Source organism: Dermacentor albipictus, chromosome 1 (assembly GCF_038994185.2).
Source record: "Dermacentor albipictus isolate Rhodes 1998 colony chromosome 1, USDA_Dalb.pri_finalv2, whole genome shotgun sequence".
NCBI classification, from domain to species: domain Eukaryota; kingdom Metazoa; phylum Arthropoda; class Arachnida; order Ixodida; family Ixodidae; genus Dermacentor; species Dermacentor albipictus.
The window spans coordinates 42,524,183-42,544,833 of NC_091821.1; the positions used below are offsets into that span (position 1 = coordinate 42,524,183).

At 43.8% G+C, this 20,651-nt stretch overlaps 1 protein-coding gene across 1 annotated transcript in view; it reads right to left on the reverse strand.

Annotated features, from left to right (window-relative positions):
- Cow (Proteoglycan Cow) overlaps window positions 1-20,651 on the reverse strand; it is a 58,597-nt gene that overhangs the window by 19,603 nt on the left and 18,343 nt on the right. Inside the window, exons 6-9 of the mRNA XM_065437817.2 lie at window positions 16,689-16,789; window positions 8,464-8,589; window positions 4,819-5,025; window positions 1,147-1,194 (exon numbers count right to left, since the gene is read on the reverse strand). Coding sequence (XP_065293889.1) covers window positions 1,147-1,194; window positions 4,819-5,025; window positions 8,464-8,589; window positions 16,689-16,789 — 482 coding nt within the window. The remainder of the gene's footprint in view (window positions 1-1,146; window positions 1,195-4,818; window positions 5,026-8,463; window positions 8,590-16,688; window positions 16,790-20,651) is intronic.

A 20,651-nucleotide genomic window follows, 5' to 3' on the forward strand; every position in this document is an offset into this window, starting at 1 on the left:
TGTTTTAAGTAGAATTATATATAAAAATAAACTTCATCTATTTGTCTCAACAAAAAGCGAAGATGTTTTTATTATAAGTGTGTTGCAAGTCAATGCTGGCCAAGAGGAATGCCTAGCGAATTCAAAACAACATGGCGGCGTGCGGCGAGGCGGCAGTTGATCCTGCTCATGATCCTGCTAGAACAGAATATGAGCGAGTATATATGAGCAAAGACGGCGAGTTCGATATTAAGCTACACTGCAAAATGCCACGCACACGGCTCAAAGCACGACCGGCGTGGTCAGCACGCTTTCACACCAAAATAAACACGAACTGAAGGAACATGGTGGCGCCGCAGTGCCGCATCATTCTGGCGCCGTTAGTTGCGTACACGATAAATTCCTTTCTTTATTGTGCTGTTTCGCTTCTCGCTAAACACAAATTATATTGTTAAAAGCTGCTCAATAACTGAAATGAACTTTTGTGTCCTTTTTCTATGCATTATATTTTGCGTCGTTGAAAGCGTTGGTGGCGAGGCTAGGCACTCTTTCAAACCGTTGTCGGCAAGGCTACGCACTCGGCCAGCAAAGTGCGTTCCGTGAACGTACTCCGACTTGAGTGCGCTCATCTGAGAGTACACTCCGCTGCGATGTTAAGATTTGGGAAAGTGCACTTAAAAACCGAGTGCACTCGCCGTGAGTGCACTTAACTTGCCCGCTTGACAGGGGTATAAGAGTATGCCTTTAGCATAAATGCCTCGTTTATTCTTTTTATTGACTGTCTGCCATGCAGACTATGATGGAAAAGGCTGTGCAATTCAAGTTATGTCAAAGAGTTGCGTAAGATAAGTTGCCTTGCTTAGAGGTCTTTTCAAGTAAAAGAGGCATTATACATCCAGAAAAATTATGCCTGTGCAGCATACAGGCTATAAAAACAGGCGCATGCTCCATCCTACTGCAGTTGAACTTCAACATAACAAACATGGATATATAAGGAAGTAAATCTAAAAATGTTTTAGCCACTATCAGCAAGTACCAAATATATGCTTATAACGAATATTGGATATACAATAATAAAGTTATTTTTGTGTCGGGTGCAACTTTGTTATAACGAGGTTCAAGTCCAAGTAAATCTGCAGCCACATAATGGTTCAAAAAGTCACTTACCAATCAGACCGGGTGTGACACGCCTCAAAGCTGCTGCACATGGTCTTTCTGCAGTGAAAATAAGTGCTTCAGTCAGTTTCAACACAAGTGCTTGAATCTTCTGCTCTGTCTAAGCATGCTAAGCTCAGGAGAGTTTCAATGAGAACAGTGTAGTACACAAGTCTCAAACTCATGTCAGGCACATACACAATTACCCACTGCCTCCTGTGGGCCAAACCACAAAATGTAAAAGAGGGGTGCGGGTATCAAGTACGAAAACATCTCAGAATAAGGAATCATGTGTGCTTTTGCATCTCTTGCCCTTTGTCTAGGTTATATAAAAACATCCTTTTTCTGAAAATGAATGCTTAGGTGGCTTAAGAAATAGACTATATCTGTCACTGGAAACAGCAGGAAGATGCACAAAATGTATATGCAGTAGAACCTCCATTGATACGTTACCGCTACGCATGTTTTCTTGGCACCAAAGTTCGCAATCGAGATTTTAAAAAATGACCCAATAGAGTTATGCTCAATTTTTACCGGTTCATACATTCCAGGAAAACAATTTTTCGGCACCAATGTTCAGTACGTCGCCAAACTGAGATCATACGATACATTTTATGGCTGCTAGATCCCATGTAAGCAATAAAATGCATGAGGCGCGCGTGATCAAGAACAGTATATAGCTGCCCGCCGTAGCAGCTTCACCACAATACTAGCCCGCCTGTCTCACGTGGAACGCCGGCACGCACTCAATTTCTTATTTCGGTACCAGCAAATCTTCTCTGGTGTCATCGCATGCCGCATTCACAGCTATCGTAGCCAATCCTACTGAGATAAGCATCTTTGCCTATCTGTTTCACAGCCCATGGTGCTGTCGGAAGTGTACTGAACACTTTTAATAGGTGATAACTGAAACATGATACCGTTCCCTGCTGCAGACTGCGACTGTGTAGGTTTTCGGGCTGCTAGATCTAACGTGAACAAGAAAAGGCACAAGGCATGCACAATTGAGAACAGTATATAGCCGCCCATCTCATGTGAACACGATGGCGCGCAGAGTTTCTTATTCCGGTGCCAGCAAATCTCTGCCCGGGTCGTCGCACGCCGCATTCGCAGCTATCGCCGTCAATCCTATTGCGATAAGCATCTTCACCTATCTGTTTTACAGTGCGTAGTGCCATTGGTAGCGTACTGCACGCTTTTAGAACAAACCTGCCACCAGCTTCATTTCGCTTCAGTTTCCCGTCGCCCTCTTAAAACACCACACAATAGGAAAACAACAAAACGTGGCTTGGGCCACCGGAGCACCACCCGCTCGACCTGCCTCGGTTTCTTGTGCCGTAACGATTCGTGTGACGCTTTGCATTATGTAGATGTCAACAATAGTTGAGCTTGTCAAATTTTTTTTAGTTACTTCTGATCGTACGTTTTCCCGGTTATCATGTTTTTTCTAGCGTTTTTTTTCCGAGAACGTATTAACAAGGTTCTACTGTACATATAGGTCTATACAGTGAAACCTCGTTAAACCGTAGTCGGCCGGAGCTCGGAAAAAGTATGTACTAAACGATAGTACTGCTTAACCAAAATAGTGTGAGACTGCCTACTTACCTGTCAAAAAGGAACTCAGAAAGAGCGCGATGAAAGGGCAAGAAACATGCAGTATTTATTCACTTTGCGCGACAAAAGTCTGTTACTTTCGTTTGATGCCGCGGCTGCCTAGCAGCGATGACAGTAGCCTCAACCTCCTTTAAGCTGCAAGCTAGCTTTTTCGCCAGCCCCCTTTTCTCAGCAAACACCCGCATGAGGCTGACGTAATGGGTAGCTTCTGCCAGTCTGGCCTGAATCGCCTTGCCTGTGGCTTTCCATGTCGTCCTCGTCCCTGTCGTTGGGCGACACTTCGGCAATAACAGAGGCAACAATGGCGAAAAGTTGAACATTGAAAAGCTGAACCTCATAGCCGACATCTTTGCATGGTCCAAGCAGCACTGCCGAGCATATTCTTCGCATTCCAAATGCCACACACCGCAGTCAACAGTAGATCTCTCTTGTGTGCCAGCGCCTACTTCGGGCCACGTTCGATAGCACGAACGATGTCCAATTTTTCTTTTATGCTGAGCACCTGGTTTTTGTCCGAGCTTCGGCGTGATGTGAATCCTAACTTGCATGACGCCAAAATACAGGGCGCCACTAGCCAGCCACAATGCGCTCTGGCTCGGCGCCGAAATGATGGTGATGTAAATGTGGCTTCACCCTTCCAAGCGCCCTCTGTGTTTGCGCTTGGAGTCCGTTCTGATCTCTGAGGCTCATTCTTCTGCCTGGCCGACCTACCGCTGTGATTGCGCTACAAAAAGCGCAAAGACTATGTGTTAACCGATAAGTACGCAATAAGCTTGTACAGTTTATGTGGATACAAAACGCATTATGTTCCATGGCCGCTGAGTTGGGGATTTGACTTCACTACTTTTAAACTGAAAGTACTGTTTAAGTGGGTATAGTTTAACGAGGTTTTACTGTAATGTGATATGTTGTGTTACCCGCCAAACTGGTATTGTCCAAAAGCTTCTATCAACACTTTCATGCTCCCCATGCTGGCTCTTTCTCTAAGAGGGGAGGAAAACCACCAGAAAACAGCGTTCAAAGTGATTTTTGGTGATCCAGATTGAACCTTGGGCCAAGAAACAGCACTTTTTCAACACAGGACAAGAGGAGACGACAGACACCAGTGCTAGTCTCCTCTTGTCCTGCTCAAAGGTTCTGTTTCTACGTGCAAGTGTGTACAAACTGGCTGTGATGAGCACTGTTGAGAGACTGAAACAGTAGCCTCTGATTGGCCATTGCTGTCACTTGGTCTTGGCCATGCTTCATGATTGAGTGAGACTGCATGCATGAAGGTTAATCTGCTTTCATGAACTGGGACAAGCTCCATCACACTAAACAGATTTTTCTCAGTTCTCTCATTCTGTGCGTTTTCAACTTTTTGCAATAGACACTGGTGTGCAATGATGATTGTGCAATATATGGGGAGTAGTACACCACTTTGACAGGTGGAAACGGAGCCTGAACCCCTAAAAAAGGAAAAAAAAAGCTTCGCCTTTGCCAACTTTCCAAAGTGGGCCTCTCTTCAAGAACTTCTCGAAGACATCACCACACAGTGTAGCATTACAGTGCTGGAGTGATATTATCGGTAGATCATTTTTGGAGACAGTTTCACTTTTTACTTGACAGCAGAGGTGCTGGTGTGTACAGGTGACAGTGTTCCTCGCAATGCCAATGCAACTGCAAGGAATGCCGTAACTCTTTTATATAACATTTTGTGTGCTCATGTACGTGAACATGCAGTTTATTATGCTTCATCTTTGTTAACTATATGTTGAAATGTCCTGCTTGTGCACTTACTTTGTGATCTTCAGGTGATTTTCAGACAAAAGTGCTGGTAGCATTGAACTGTCCCACGAACAAGGCACCCCTTTAATAGACACAATATGTGCCTAAACTTTCCGCTCGAAAACCATACACAAGTTACAGAATTTAGTGCTGAAAACTGCATGCCTGCATGGCAATGCATGCCCATCCGAGGTTCTTGCTCTAGTGAAATTGTCTTCAACAAAGAAAGAGGAGCAGATGTCCATGTCAACAGTGATGGCACTGATACTGTGAAATTAATGTAAACAGAGACGAGACACTTACGAGACTTGTTAAAGCAAGCACACCACTCTATAGTACTGAGAAATGAGTCCCGGTTGAGGTCACAGACAGCCAGGTAAGGCTGGAGGCAGCGTTCGCGATCATCATGCTCCAGATCATACAGCTCACGCAGCGTCAACAGCAGGTTCCCGTCCGAGTCGAGATGGTGAAACATCCAGCCCACTTCTGGCTTGCACTCTGGTAAGTGATCTGAAGCACAAAAGTAATACCATTGGCCATATTAACGATATACTCTCGTGGTTCATTATCTTCAGTAAAAGGCACGGTAAATCTAACTTTGTATCACAACTGATTGGTCTATCTCTTTTTCTCAGAACAGAACGTTAATAGTACAATCTTAACGATATGGTCACACCTGATACGAATTTCAGGACAATATAAATTTTCCGAAAGCCGCGGCACAAGTCAATTATTTTACAACATGCTAAATTTCGGAGGCTGCGAACCGCTTTTCGTGCTGCGGCGGATGATGTGAACAACCAAGCCACTGAGCGATCCCTGACGGAGCTGGTGAGTGGGCCCCAACTGGCTCAAACTTTTTTGGCAAAGCGTGAGGTGCCGGCACGTCAGTAGGTACTGCCAGACACTGGTTACCCCACTCCTAGAGAGATTTAGAAACTTGCTTTGTGCCTTCCATGGGTAGCCTCATTTCTGCATTCCACACTTTCCAACATCTTCTGCGCCCGATGACAATTTGAAACTTTGCTACCTTTACACCCATCAGATCGCACGATATGAAGTAGTTCCACTGTGGCACAGTACATAGATTTCCTTATGTTGTGCAAATTATGTCTTTATCATAATCAGCCAGCAGCTAGGACGCACGAAAAAAAGCTCGAGATAACGAGGCTGATCTTGAAATGTCAGCCTCAGAATACACGAAGCGTGCAGCTAGCCGCTGCCAAAATCTGCGCAAAACAAGCGTGCCAGTGATTCAAATCCATGCCAGCCAGTAGGAGCGCTGCCTGCACCCCACATGAATGCAGTAATGAATCGCAATGCGAGTCTTCCCTTATTGCACTTGCTTTGTTCTTTTTTTTTCTTTTATTTCTGCATGGAGAAATACGGCCTTGTAGTTATCTGAAACTTCAATCTCTTGTGCTTATGGTGATGCCAAGATGGCGGCACTACGTCAACAGAAAGCTGCGTGATCAGGGGTGTGTTTTCACCTCCCAGAGCCTGAATTTTCTTCCCAATTTCGATTACAAAACACTAAAAAGATGCACTTTTCTCAAATTCTGCTGCCTATTTCTTTGTAATACCGTGCCATGAGATAATGGAAGTTCTTAGGATTGTGTAAAAAAAAATTAATGAAAAATTAAAATATTTGGAACCAGTTGGCAACATTGTAGTGCTGCATTCCCCCTTAATTTGTCAATTTATTTTTTACGTTTATCAATGATACGGATTTCAGGTGATATGTATTTTTTACCCCGCACCGAAAGATTTGTATAATCAAGATTTTACTTGATTCATCACCATTTTTCATTGGGGCCCAAACGGTTTTAACGCTGCTAAAGCTTATTTAAAAAAAATAAAGGCCATGCAAAGATGTGGCACTTTTGTTTTCCTAATAAGAAGTGTGCTGCAGTGTCCTGTCGTGTCCATTTGTTCTCGAGTTGTTTTTGTTGAAACAATGCCGAATACCAGCAGACAAAAACAACCAATCTTGCCAGGTTTTAACATTATGAACAAGGTGACAGTGTATACCAGGTGTTTTTACAAAGACTTTAGGTAATATTTAAAAACAGCAATTCCCAAATAAAAGGACAATTCCTTAGGAGACATGCCGCCAGTGGTGGCGACCATGGGGGTGATGGGTGGTATGTGGTAATTAGTTGCTAATTAACAAAAATCAGTACATAAATTTTAAACTTTCAATTTGAGCAGACTCATTATAATTCGGAATTTAAGCAAGTTTTCTGTGCAAGCCATATTAACTTTTGGTTCTAGAATAATGTGACTTCCTGCGAAAATATGGCATGATGAATTTCGGCTATAGGAGTGCGTGAAATTTAAACTGAGCGGTTGCAACGTGCATTCTTTTTATTGTTGTCCTTTTTGGGTTTTTCATTTGCAGCCCATTGCGGCAGCCTCAAGCAGATGATTGCATGAGCAAAGGCTGTTGGCGCGCACTCAGAGTGGCCAATAGATGCACCTGCTTTGCAGTTAGCGTATAAACTCAAGTCTTATATGGGGTTTGAAAGATGCCACAGGAAATTCCCGTGAGACAATTTTTTTTCAAGTGTATTAAAAAAAAAAAGTTTTGCACGCAAAGTGTTGAACGGAGGCCTTTTGGATTCGTAACTAGATTTCTAAACCACCAGACCATGAAATACGTGGAGTGACACTTTTTGGATGACTGAGCTTCTTGTGCAGCTTCTACAGCATTGCACACTAAGTATGAAATGGAGCATAGTCTTGTAGCATATAGTATATTTCGTATTATGAAAGCATAATGACAGTATGCCTGTGCAGTTGTCATTGTTTTCCTTTGTGTCCGTGTTTTCCTGTGTGTCTATTTAGCAGCAATAATGTCTCATAGCAAGTACCAACTAGGCCACAAACAAGTTGTTCTGCTGCTGAAAACTGCAGAAAACATAAGACACAAGAGAAAATGAAACTCCTGTGAGTGCAACACAGCCCTTCAGTAACAGTGCCCTGGCCAGATGTACCAGTTTTGTTGGCATTGCTGAAAGCTGTGGAGAGTGCCAGAAACTTGAGTGCAATGTATAGAAAAGTTTTGCAAGTTTTACCAATGAATAGATAGCATGCTGTTACATTTGGCATATTCACCAAAGAGTGGAGGCCAGAGTCATTGCGATACCAACGTCGAACCACATTTCACCAAGTCAACGTGGACACTTAGATCCTGACAGTGACAGCGAATCAGAGGTCGGCGTGAGAATGAGATGACTGAGGCTTTCCCAGAACTTCAGGGAAAGACGCTGACCTGGAGAAGCTTTATCTTCTGACGAGCTTGGGCCACAGACCTTTCCCCAGTTGTCAGTGAAACAATGGGTTTGGTATGCTGGTTTCCCCCTTTCCAGGATCAGCTTAGGGGTGGCGCGTGTGCTTTGTGTCAACCTTCTCCACTTCAGCGGCAGTGCGCTGTGCCGATACCAATCAGTGCCCTGGTTGATTGGAACATTACATGTTTCCCTAGAGAGTGATCTAGGGAAGACAGAGGGTTTTCCAGAGACATCCTCAGTGTGTGGAGTGTGCTCTCGCACATTGATGTAGTCTGCTGTGACATGTAGCCTGTAGCTGCATGCTACGTGTACTGCACTCGATGCTCCTGCCAGTACAAGTATCTCATACCTTTTCTTGTAAATACATTTGCCACTTTTCCCCCATGTGAATAAACCCTCTGTTCTAATCCTCCAACTTCCCGACCTCGTACTCATGACCAAGTTAGCAACTCTCGTCATTAAAGTTTGGACGATGGCGTGTGCAGGTTAGCCTCCGTGTGACACCCCAGTTGTGTAGGCCAGCTACTTGTTTCCGAGACGCACAGGTGGTGTAGGCTAGAGAGTGACCCTCAGTGCGACGCCAGACTCCGAGACCACGACTCCCAAATTCTAGAATGCATGCATGCCTAGATAAAGAGAAAGGTCAGTGACTCACAGTCAGACACTCTGTGGGTCCTCCGTCTTGTGGACACTTGTGTGCTCAGTTGGTGGTCACTCATGACCACTGAAAACCAGTCAAGCAGCCGGTCACCCATGGCCTGTAGGTCATCATTGGTGCACCCTGAGCAACACAAACAGGACAGGCAGTTTGTTTACCATAACTGCAATTAAGGAAGGAACTGCTTTCAATCACTCACCTTCCATTACCTGTTAAAGCTGCAATGACTGCCACCAACAGACATGCCAAGTTTTGACACCAGGGTTATACAGTTGTCTCATAACAAACATGGACAACATTATACAGCAACTCTGATGAAGTTTGGGTAACTGCAATGCAATTGGCTATAGAGCAGGACTGTATAAAGCGTAGCTTTTTATGATCTCCTGTTTTCCTTTCATAAAAGTAAATGTGCAGACTAGTCCACTTAAACAGAGCCTTGCAAAATGAAACTACCGGCTATGTAGCAGCTTCTCAATTACCCTTCATCGGCAGTGAGTGGGCTTCTGAATAGGGTACACAAGAAGATGAGTGAATGGTGGTAGTATTTACAGCAACAGTATTTACACAGTGATATATTACAGAGCAAGATAGCATGCTTGTGTGCAGCACATGTACAGGGCCTGATGTGATGTACTGCACCAAGCAAGTGTGCTTTTCCTGAAAAAAGCTGGCGATGCTCTGATTTATTGTGAATGGCTTTTTCGCGCTTGGAAGCTTGGACCACAGGTATGCCACAGCTAGGTCTTTGTGGCTACATTGCAATGAGTGGGTGAAGACAGCTGACACCTGCAGCAGAAAATGTGACATAACCGCGGCACCTTTATGGACAGCATGAATTATTTTCCTGCCTTCTGCATTTTATTTGAGCCTAGCAGCCCTCCTGGTTAACCTGTTCATAGTGAATGGAGCCATCAGGTGCCAATCAGCATGTGCTGAGATGTAGCTCGCGCAGCATGCACCACTTATGGGAAATAACATGCAACATGCATTTTTTTGTGTACCCAGTGGTGGTGCGCTGCTGCCGTGCCTTGAATTGATAAGGTACACCCCTGAGCAAAAGTATGCGGACCAGGGATTGCGCAATAAAACTCGTTTTCTCCTCTGCCTGTGAATGAAACTTGTAATTAGAGACTGCAGTCCAAACTTGGCCTTACAAATTTTCTAGTGCACTTGTCAGTTTTCGTTTATGTGTTTTAATTACGAAGAAATTCAGTTTTTTTGGCAACACTGTGGTCCGTATACTTTAGCTCAGGGGTGTGCACAGTCAATCAGAGCATGAGAGATGGGTGAATGATGGGAGTTGTTGGTGGCAAAACCCCTTTTGCTGCCCATTGTGGAGAGAACTCCATCAAATTCCAAGCAACCCATTCTGACATTGTGAGGGTCAGAATGGTCACACAGGCTGCATGCATAGCATAGAATCCTGCATGCATAGCATAGGATTCGAGAACAGTTGTTTGTGTCAGAGTGCAGTACCACTTACAGTACTGATGTTTGCATCTCAAATTACTAATATCAAGGCACATTCACACTTATGGCGCATATGACAGCACATTTCACAGAGCAATGCAGAAAGTATACAGTGAAATCTCGATATAACGAACTTCATGGGACCACGGTAAATTGTTCATTACATTGAAAGATTGTTATAGTGAGAGCCCCAAAATTAACCATTCCGCCAACCGACCCATCAGTTCATAAGTTGTCATCATATGAGCTAACCACGAAAACGTCGTTGTTGGCTCTCGGCACTCACTGTTGCTATTTGCCATAGATAGATTCCACCGCCTCGCACCACCAAAGCACCGTATAATAAGAGTGATGCGTGCAAAAACAGACGTTGATGCCGATGAAACTACCGACAAAAAGGCAGCTTCATGTTGCTTCCAAAGCACAATATTTCTTGCTTCTTGTTTGTTTTTCACATCTGACACTGCAACTGTCTTGCTGGAGGCGGACACCTGAACTAGGTCAAAGCGCAAGTGCCCGTAAACGACACCATCTGGAATGTGCAAAGTGTGACCATGTGGCATTCCCGAGAGCACGGAGGTTACATTTCACCGCATGCGTAGCTAGTATGGCCACAGAAAGAAGCGCAAAAGAAAGAGGCATGCATAGAAAGAAGGGTGAAAGAAGGAAGAGATGCACCTCCGTTGCTAGGCGACAGTTTTCTGGGCCGAGCATGTGCTCGCCCGTGTTTCCTTTTCTCTTAGGCGCTGTCTCAGGTTTTCTGAATCCATGCACCGCAACATCCGCTCTCTACGCCTTGTTGTCTGCTAGCCTACTGTTTCGGCTGCCATGAAGGATACATGGAAAACTAAGAGTCCCCAGATTTTGGAATATTATTTCATATTACTGAGGCGTTGTTAACACCACAAATAAACTGAATAACGATCATTATTCTGAAAAGTTTGGTATTGTGAAGTTCGTAGTACTGAAATATTTTTACATTCAAATCACAAGAAATCAGCAGGGGATTTCTTCAAAGATTGTTCATCTGAAAAGTTTGTTTATGTAGTGTTCATAGTAACGAGGTTTCACTGTAGTGGGACTGTTAATGCAGGTTTGTGGCTGTGTATCTATGCCGTTACCTATCAAGAAAGGGGTTAAGCAAGTAGACACAATCTCCCCAATGCTACTAACTGCATGCTTAGAATAAGTATTGAAGCTATTAGACTGGGAAGGCTTAGGAGTGAGGATTAACGGCGAGCACTTTAGCAACCTTTGGTTTGCAGATGACATTGTCCTGTTCAGCAACACTGGGGATGAATTACAACAAATGATTCAGGACCTTAACCGAGAAAATGTACGAGGAGGGTTGAAGATTAATAGGCAGAAAACAAAGATAATAGAGAGTTTTAGAATAGGGGCCCCAAACGTTTTCGGGCCCCAAGGAAATAGCGTCGAACACACTGCGCATGCGCGAGATGCAAACTGCATTTGGGTTTTGCGTTGGGAACGCTATTTCACTGATTTACCGGGAGCCCAAATAGCGGCTCCAAAAGCTTTGCATCAGCAAACATGGCGGCACCCATCGAAGCGACGGCTCTAACCTAGCACCAAACTGGGTTCGATTTGTGGTAACGCGTGAAGTTCGCAAGCTAGGAGAAGTGACTGTGGTTATCGCTTTCTCTCAACTAGCGTGTGTTATGAAGATTGATTCATTAGACGCCGCTGATTCTGAATTCGATTGTGGATTTTATGGCTTGTAGGCCTAACACAGCTAAGCTTGGCTGGTGAAGGCATGTACAGTTGGTTTGCTCAAAACTAAGCACAACTAATTGTTTGCTGCTTACAGAATAACCTCTAAATTGTAATTAAATGCGAATACATGCAAGTAAAAATTACTATTCTTATCATAAAATGGTATGTTTTATTTGATCATTTCTAATAGTATGTCTTTGACGCCGCAGTGGCGCTGTCAGCGCAAGGCGCTATCCGCAAACGCAAAGCCCTATCCTAAATTTGGTTAAAACATTTTGGCGGGCTAGTTGGTTAGAATCCATGGTAGAGTGTATAAGCTCGACTGAACGAGGACGTAGAAAGAAACAGATACACATACACAGCGCTGTGTCTGTGTATCTGTTTCTTTCTACGTCCTCGTTCAGTCGCGCTTATACACCCTATCCTAAAGCTCTTCACTACTGCGTGCCCCAACGCTAACACCGGCAAAGCTCTTTGGGGCTCCAAACTATTGGGGCCCCAAACTATTGGGACCCCTATTCTAAAACTCTCTATTGTTCAATAGCCTGGCAAGGGTACAAGAATTCAGGATCGCCAGTCAGCCTCTAGAATCTGTGCATGAGTATGTTTACTTATGTCAATTACTCACAGGGGGCCCTGATCATTAAAGAAAAATTATAGGTTTTATGTGCCGAAACCACGATCTGATTATGAGGCAGGCCATAGTGAGTGGCTCCTGAAGAATTTGGGCCACCTGGGGTTCTTTAACATGTACCTAAATCTAAGTACTTGGGTGTTTTCGCATTTCCCTCCATCCCCCATTCAAATGCGGCCGCCATGGACGGGATTCGATCCCACGACCTCGTGTTTAGCAGGCCAACACCATAGCCACTAAACAACTATGGCGGGTACCCTGATCATTAGAAGAAAATTTACAGAAGAATAAAAATGGGTTGGAGTGCATACGGCAGGCATTAGCAAATCCTGACTGGGAGCTTACCACTGTTGTTGAAAAGAAAAGTGTACGATCATTGCGTTCTACCGGTGCTAACACATAGGGCAGAAACTTGGAGGTTAACAAAAAAGAAAAGAAGCTTGAGAACATGTTTAAGACTGCGCAAAGAGCGATAAGACAAAAATGTTGGGCATAACGTTAGGAGACGTGAAGAGAGTGGTGTGGATCAGAGAGCAATAGGGGATAGCCCATATTCCAAAAATATGGAGCTGGGCAGGCCATGTACAGTGGAATCTCGTTGATACACTTTTCACAGGAACCAGAAAACAAAACATATTATGCAAAAATCTTATAACCAAAAGAGGTTAAAAAATGGAGAAAAAATGCATACTCCGTCAGCAACTCACTTTTATTGAGCAACATTGAATTAGCTGGTCAATTTGTGCTGCACTTTCTTCTTTTCAATGTCTAGGAGTAAATTCTTCTGAAAAGTAAAAAAAGAAGCTGCAGTTTGCTCACTCAATTCTGCATTCGCAACGAAGCTACGAAGTCTGTCCAAGTATTCGAGTGCGTCGCTTGCTGTTGAACACCTGTTGCCATGGCTCTCTCCGGCTTCTAATGTGTCGTCGTTGTCGCCACCATCATCCGCAACTGCCGCCACACTACAGGACTCCGCAATGATATCTTGCACGGTGCGCAATTCGCAGGTTGCCAAGTCATCATCTGCATACACAAAGTCTCGTGACGAAATATCCAAGTTTAACTGGTCCCATTCTGGGATTTCAAGCACAGCTTCGTCTTCTTGGTCACCCAGTGGTTGCGAGCACCAAAAAAAGTAACGTTTCTTGAAACAGTCTGCAATAGTCTCTGCTTTTAGCCGATCCCAAGACATCGCCAAAAGATGCATGGGGTCAAGAGGACTGATCCTCAAGTCTGTGTCCTTTCGCGCTATCTTGGCCAAGAGGCGATGGACCAGCAAGCTACGGAAGTGAAACTTCACATTTCTAATGATTCCTGCGTCCAGGGGCTGCAGGTGGCTGGTGATGTTTGGTGGCAGAAAAACAATGTTCACATTCAGCAGCCAGTCCACATCAACCGGATGTGCCACACAGTGGTCAACAAACAGAAGAATATTTCTGTTTTTAACGTGCATCTTGGAATCGAGTGCAGTGAGAAACTTGGAAAAGAAGGCGCCAGTCATCCAGGCCTTCTTGTTCACCTTGTACACGACCGGGAGATGCGTGCCATGTCCGAAACAGTGTGGTTTCCACTACTTACCAAGAATGGTCAGCTTAAGCTCCTCACTTCCACCTGCGTTGCATCAGAATAAAACATTCTTTGCTTTTTTTTTGCCCCCTTGGCACGTCTTGCTCTTCATGCCGAGACTTTTTCTCGGGCTGCATGTTGATGAAAACGCCTGCCTTGTCCGCAATGAAGACATCCTGCGGTCGGTACTGTGAAATCAGCACGGGTAATGTAGTAGACAACCATTCTGAGACGACGTATGCGTTGATATTTTTCACTTCGCTGAACACTGTTTTGTACGACAATCCATGTCACGTCTTAAACCAGTGAAGCCAGCTGCTGGACGCTTGAAAGTCTTCAATGCCCAAGGAAAGCGCTACGTTGCCAGCTTTCTCACGTAGGACTGACCCGTCGACGTTCACTCCTGCCGCTCTGATTACCTTAAACAATCTAATCAGGATTTCTTCTATTTACGCATGTTTCACATGTCATTTTTGTTTCACACCGGGGCCAAGAACTTACAGCTTCTTTCGAAGTTCCTCTCGCTGACCGACAATAGTGTTGAGTGTTGATACTGGTAAACCGAGCTATCGTGCCAAGTCTACATGCTTCTTTTTCAGCCTCTCTTGGAACTTGCTACAACTTTCAGTTTTTCTTTTAAACTGAGTGCCTAGCGTTTCCTCGACATTGTCACAAGCCTGGCAGCACTGCCGTGCACAGCACCAACGCAGCCAGAGGAGAAAATAAAAATAAATAATAATAAAGCGAAAGAACCACTGCAACACCACCGAACACAGCAACAAGGCACCAAGAGAACAAGGAAACAGCGCAGGAAGCACGGACGGCATGGAGCATCGCGAAAATTCGGGAAGGGAAGTGGCACTTGCCGAGAGCATTGCGCACTTTCTTCCTTGATTATGATACGTTTTGCTAGATGGCGCAGTGCATCGCCTGGCGCATCGTCATCATTTGAAGCAGTGACCGCGGCTGGCAGCAATCTTTTCGCCGCAAAACCGACGCTGCCATGGCCTCAGCGGCTCCGCAACGCGCAGATAGTGGCTTGTTGGAACGTGGTTTGAGCTAGTATACCGAAAAATAAATGTAGAATTTCTAGAAATATCGGTCAAGATCCACTTCCGCAGTCATATTATCCTATTTTGGGCAAAAATGTGATCGTATTAAACGCATGAAAATGCATTATTTCCAAGGGTTGTTGGCCGGGAATAAAAAGAAAAACGTATTAGGCCAGAAAACGTATTATGCAGGACCGTATCAACGAGATTCCACTGTAATGTGTAGGGTAGATAACCGGTGGACCATTGAATTTACAAAACGGGTGCCAAGAGAAGTGCAGTCGAGGATGGCAGAAAACTAGGTAGGGTGATGAAATTAGGAAATTTGCAGACGAAAGTTGGAATCAGCCAGCGCAAGACAGGGATGATTGGAGAACACAGGGAGAGGCCTTCGTCCTGCAGTGGACATAAAACTAGGCTGATGATGATGCTGAACCATGCCATGTGACAACAATTTGCAATTTACTTCACTCAAAACACTGAAAAAAAAAAAATTGCAAGTATACTGAAAGCGTGCACTTTTAAAGAGCAGAGTAAACGCTGCGGTAGGGCCACAAGGCTAGTCAGACTAAAAAGCTTGACCCGAAGTATAAATTGGCACGTTAGCCAAACAGCTGAGTGTCAGCAATTCTGCAAAAGTGGACTATGGATGTGCTTCTCTGAAGACAAATAGGGTGTGCAATAAATAAAATGCTAAATATATTGTGGCTGATCGTTGCGTTGTACAATATACTGTCTTCATCACATGATGTCTCTGAAAAACACCTTGAGGGTCAGTTTCTAGGAGTTTCCTCTAATTCAGATTTAGAGTCGCGAATCTATCAGCTAAGCTCAAGTATGAGGACAGAAGCCACAAGTCAAATCTCTCATTAGTGACTCAAGAAAGGGTGTCCATAAGACAAAAGAATAAATCAGTTCTTGAAAAAATTAACAAAGTGTTAAGGTAATTAATGCATGTGCTAAAAGAATCAAAGCGAGAGTTGGACAGACAAGAAGCGAGCCAGATAAAGAATGTTATTGAATGCAACTACAATGTTCAGAAAAATCTTAATAAACAGCTTTAGAGCACTGTATGCCAAACTAAAACTTGTGTCACAATAAGTGTAATATCTATAACTCCAGTGCCCCTTTTGTTGTTCAAACTTCTCGTGATGAAAGCGATATGTCTACAAAATTAACTCAATACTGATCTGAAGACCAGCTGCACAAAGAAGCAGGTATTATTCTCCTGTTGCATATTTATGTGAAAATTTATGTGAAACTGGTTAAAGCTTCAAGTTACTCTACATCTGCTGCCATAGACATGAGTGGAACTGGCTAGTACTCCCAGGAATAGAACTAGCACACGTACAAAAATACTCAATACAGTGTATGGGAGGATGGCCACTGCAGTAGGTCAATGGTAAATCACCGCACATGTAATGCGGAAGACGTGGCTTCGGCTCCCACCTGTAGTAATTCGCTTTCATCCACTTTCATTCCCACTTTTCTTACTGCTTGTATATTTCAATTAAAAAGAACAGTTAATTCCCCATATGCTTTCCCAGGCTACGTTGTCTATTAATTTCAAGTGATGGTGATGGTAACTAAAAATAAATTGAGCCCTTCGTTTCCCATATTCTTCATGTTCAATTCATGTACTCGTATGAAAAGAGCTCACTTAAAAAAAAAAAAAAGAAGTGCAACATTTGCCTCCCCCCCCCCCCCCCCACAGAACATGAATGATGAAATCAACAGTGTGGCAAACATGGTAGATGCTGTACCTTTGTCTTTGCTGACAGGAGAAGACACCTTGTTTGTCAAAACTGAATTATGGCTGTCTTTGCTGGTCCACGAGTCCTTGGAACTGAACTTGGACTTCAGCCTGAGTGGGAGGAGACAATGTTTAAAATTAAAAAACAAGATCCAATGCACATATTGAAGAGAAAAAATAGGTCACCTTTCTGGCCATCAAATGTACCTAAAAAGCAAAAAAAAAAAAAGTGGTAATATACTATATAGTCAGTGACAGGTAAAGACTGCAGCAGCAAGTGTGCCTGAAAGAAAACGTATAAATGCACTAGCGAATCACCTCGTCTATATAACCCGCCTCTCCTCTCTTATCCTTTGTATCCACGTCAGCTGTCTTTGCTTTCCTCAGATGCTTCCTTGACACGAAACTTCTTGCACTGCTGGGGGAGTTTTTCGTGCGTCAGGTGCAAATCAGACCATTCAATCTTTCATGGTATGTTGGCTGTTCATTTGTGCTGTGTGCTCACTGTTGCTGAAAAGCTAGAGCTCCTCCTTTTCGTGCCGGTGGTACTTGCAAGGGAACCATTTCTTTAAGCACGACATGTTTTTGGAAGGAACCTCTCCTGAATTCTTGATTTGTCACTAATTAGTACAGTCATGTGAAAGCAAGCTACCATAGGCAAAATTTCTAGCCATTCACATAATTTCAAGTATGAAGCACAATTGTCGACCAGGGCATCACATTAGTTCCATTTATTATAAGTACAGTGAAAGCTTGTTAATTCGAACTTCAATAATTCGAATTTATGGATAATTCGAACCGTACGATTTGGTCCGGCCAAGGTACACAGAAGTCTATGTATAAAAAAAGCCCATTAATTCGAACGCGAGAAGGTTCCCGCACGGATAATTCGAACTACGCGCCACCGTGCCAGCGGCTTGGCGCCTGGCACACGGCCAGAGAAACGCGCCTACTGCCTACACGCAAGGCTGCATCGCCTCCGGAACGAAGAGAACGGTGAGAGAAGGCAAAATCAGGACAAATCTAACCGGCGCGGGATCGACCAGAAGGCAGCGGCGGCTGCCTCCTCTCCGTTCTATGTGACCTCCGAGACTTCTTGTCCGTCGCGAATCTCGGAGGCTTTGCAAATCTTGTGTAGCTGCTAATGTTGCGGCAAGCACCAAAACACAGCGAATCAAGTGCGTCGCAGCTGCGCTTGCAATCAAGAACTGACTAATCGGGGCCTTCGCCACCTTCACATGTTCAGCGTCTTTGTCTTGGCAGTCTTCATCGGTTGTGCACGTCTGTTTTCAGCTTAGGATGTATCGGCCGTCGCAATTCTTTATGATGGTGCTGAGCCTCGGCTAACGTTCATTTCGGTGGACATCGGTGGTGTGGCACAGTCGGACCCAAAGGTGCGACTTGAAAATGGCGTGTGCCCGCAGCACACGCCATCACTTTCTGACACGTCAAATTTCTGACATGCCCTATTGCTTCCAAATTGCAGTGTACTGTTGTTCTCCTGCACTTTCGTTAGTTAGAACTTTTGTTAATTCAAACTGAAGTGGCTTCCCCTTGCGGTTCGAATTAACAAGCTTTTACTGTACATATTCTTCATGAAGGTGGCACCCAAGCATTTATTCAGCATTTTTCAACATTATCAGAATCAAAGTGATGACGCGCTACCATATATACTTGTGTAAGGGCCGCACTTTTGTTTCTAGAATCTTGGCTGGGTGCGGCCCTTACACAAATAAGGCCGATGACGGCCCGCTATAGGTTCATACTGTTTCTGCGACTGTTGCTGAGGGTAAGAGGGGCACAAATGACATAATGCTCCTGACTTTGTTAGCTCCTGAATGGAAGCTTACCATTATCATTGAAAAGGAAGGTGTACAATCAGTGGATTTTACTGGTGCTGACATATGGGGCAGAAACTTGGAGACTGACCAAGAAGCTTGAGAAAAATAAGGACCGCTCAATGAGCGATGGAACGAAGAATGCTAGGCATAACGTTAAGAGACAGAAAGAGAGCAAATGGCTATAGCCGATATTCTAATTCACATTAAGAGAAAAAAATGGAGCTGGGCCGGTAATTTATAGCGTAGGTTAGATAACCAGTGAACCATTAGGGTTACAGAATGGGTGCCAAGAGAAGGGAAGTGCAGTCGAGGACGGTGGGACGATGAAATTAGGAAATTCGCAGGCGCTAGTTGGAATCGGTTGGCGCGGGACAGGGGTAATTGGTGATCGCAGGGAGAGGCCTTCGTTCTGCAGTGGACATAAAATAGGCTGATGATGATATTGATGATGAAGTAAACAATCTCAGATGCTGGCCCATCATCCCTGACCAGCGCTGACCCAAACAGGGCTCCCATCTCTTGAGGTGAAATGCCACCTATCTGACTTTTTAAAAACACTGCCACCACAGCCGAGGTGATGCGCCACACAAAGAAATAATGGTGTGACGAAAAAACAGCTAGCATCATCTAGTGGCAATGTAACAACTTTACTTTCCGGCTGGACGTTCTGAATTTTTACCCAAAATTTTGCCCTCCAAAGTGTAGGGGCAAACTTTGGTGGGGGTCTCCGCAGCCCTTAGATGACGGCAGCCCTTACACGAGTAAATACGGTATAGATATAGTAAGTTTGACTGGTGAAGGCTTACTCAAATCATAGAACAGTTTGACAAGCGCGTACTAAAGTTCATATAACTATAGACCTGCGCAGATTTTTGCCATGCTAGTTTTGTAACTTCTTTTTGAGCCGTACCACAAGATTTTGTGCATTACGATGGTCAATTTTATCTCTGCTTGTTTGGCTTTCTTGATCAATACAGCAGCAATAGCAATCCCATGTCTTCATAAACAAGAATGTAATATGAACGTACTGATGGATTTAATGTGGCTTGTGTCATCTGACAGTAGCATTGGTCAAAGGGTAGAATGGTGCAATTAAGAGGCGCCATGTAATAAACAGTCGCCATAGTTGTAGGTCACGGAGTTCATGCAGTTGCACTGTGGTGCTTTTTTTTTTACTGAGCAGTGAATTATAAACTATAAGGAATAGTTACTTAATTATTTAAATCCAATGTCTGCAGCCACATCAGAGTTTTAGTAAACACTACAAAATTATAAATTTTGCTGACCAGGTTAAAAAAGTTGTTTCTGAGAATCTGCAGCACAATGCATTGCTGCTGCAGTTAATATGCTGGTGCATTATAACAACATGCAGTGCAGAGAAATATTACCTGGAACAGCACTGCATTTGTTGAATATCTTTGAGTCCATATTTTCCTATATACTGGTGACAGGCACAAAACTTCTAGGAGAAGGTTCACTTATTTAGCTGCCTACAGGGCAGCTTTTGCCCCTCACATACTCATGTTGTTGGAACATGGAGTAAAGAGAATTGAAGTGAATTTGAGTACTGGCCAAGTTCCAATTTTGCATTTTAAACATGGTCTCTAAAACCATTACTTAAAAGTTCACTTCTGATGTTTTATTAATTATATAGGCAGTTATCAAGAAAATTTTGATATTCACTGCTATGTAGCCTGGCCAGCAAAAATTATAATTTTGTCTCTCTTTATTTAAAGAATTTGAGAAATTCATCACTGAAATGAGCAGTACCAGTGGAACGTCTGTAGAACTTCCGTTTACAAAGACTCATTCACAAGATAGCCAAGTGGAGCATCTAGAGAAAGCGGAAAGTCATCCATGCTGTCAGAGCACAGGAATCCCTGACACTGCATGTGAAATTTATGATAAACAAAGCTTCCCTCCAAAATTACAATTCTGATAACAAAGTCTGGCTGTACATTTCCTTTTTCTTCGGAGTGAACAACCAGATATTGAAAACTATAGTACAGTCAAACCTCACTATAATGAGGCTGCATCAAACGTGAAGATACCTTTGTTATATCCGATATTTGTAATTGCATACATGAGAGAAAAAAAAAAGTGTGATGCTTCCGACGAGCCAGCAAAGGGCC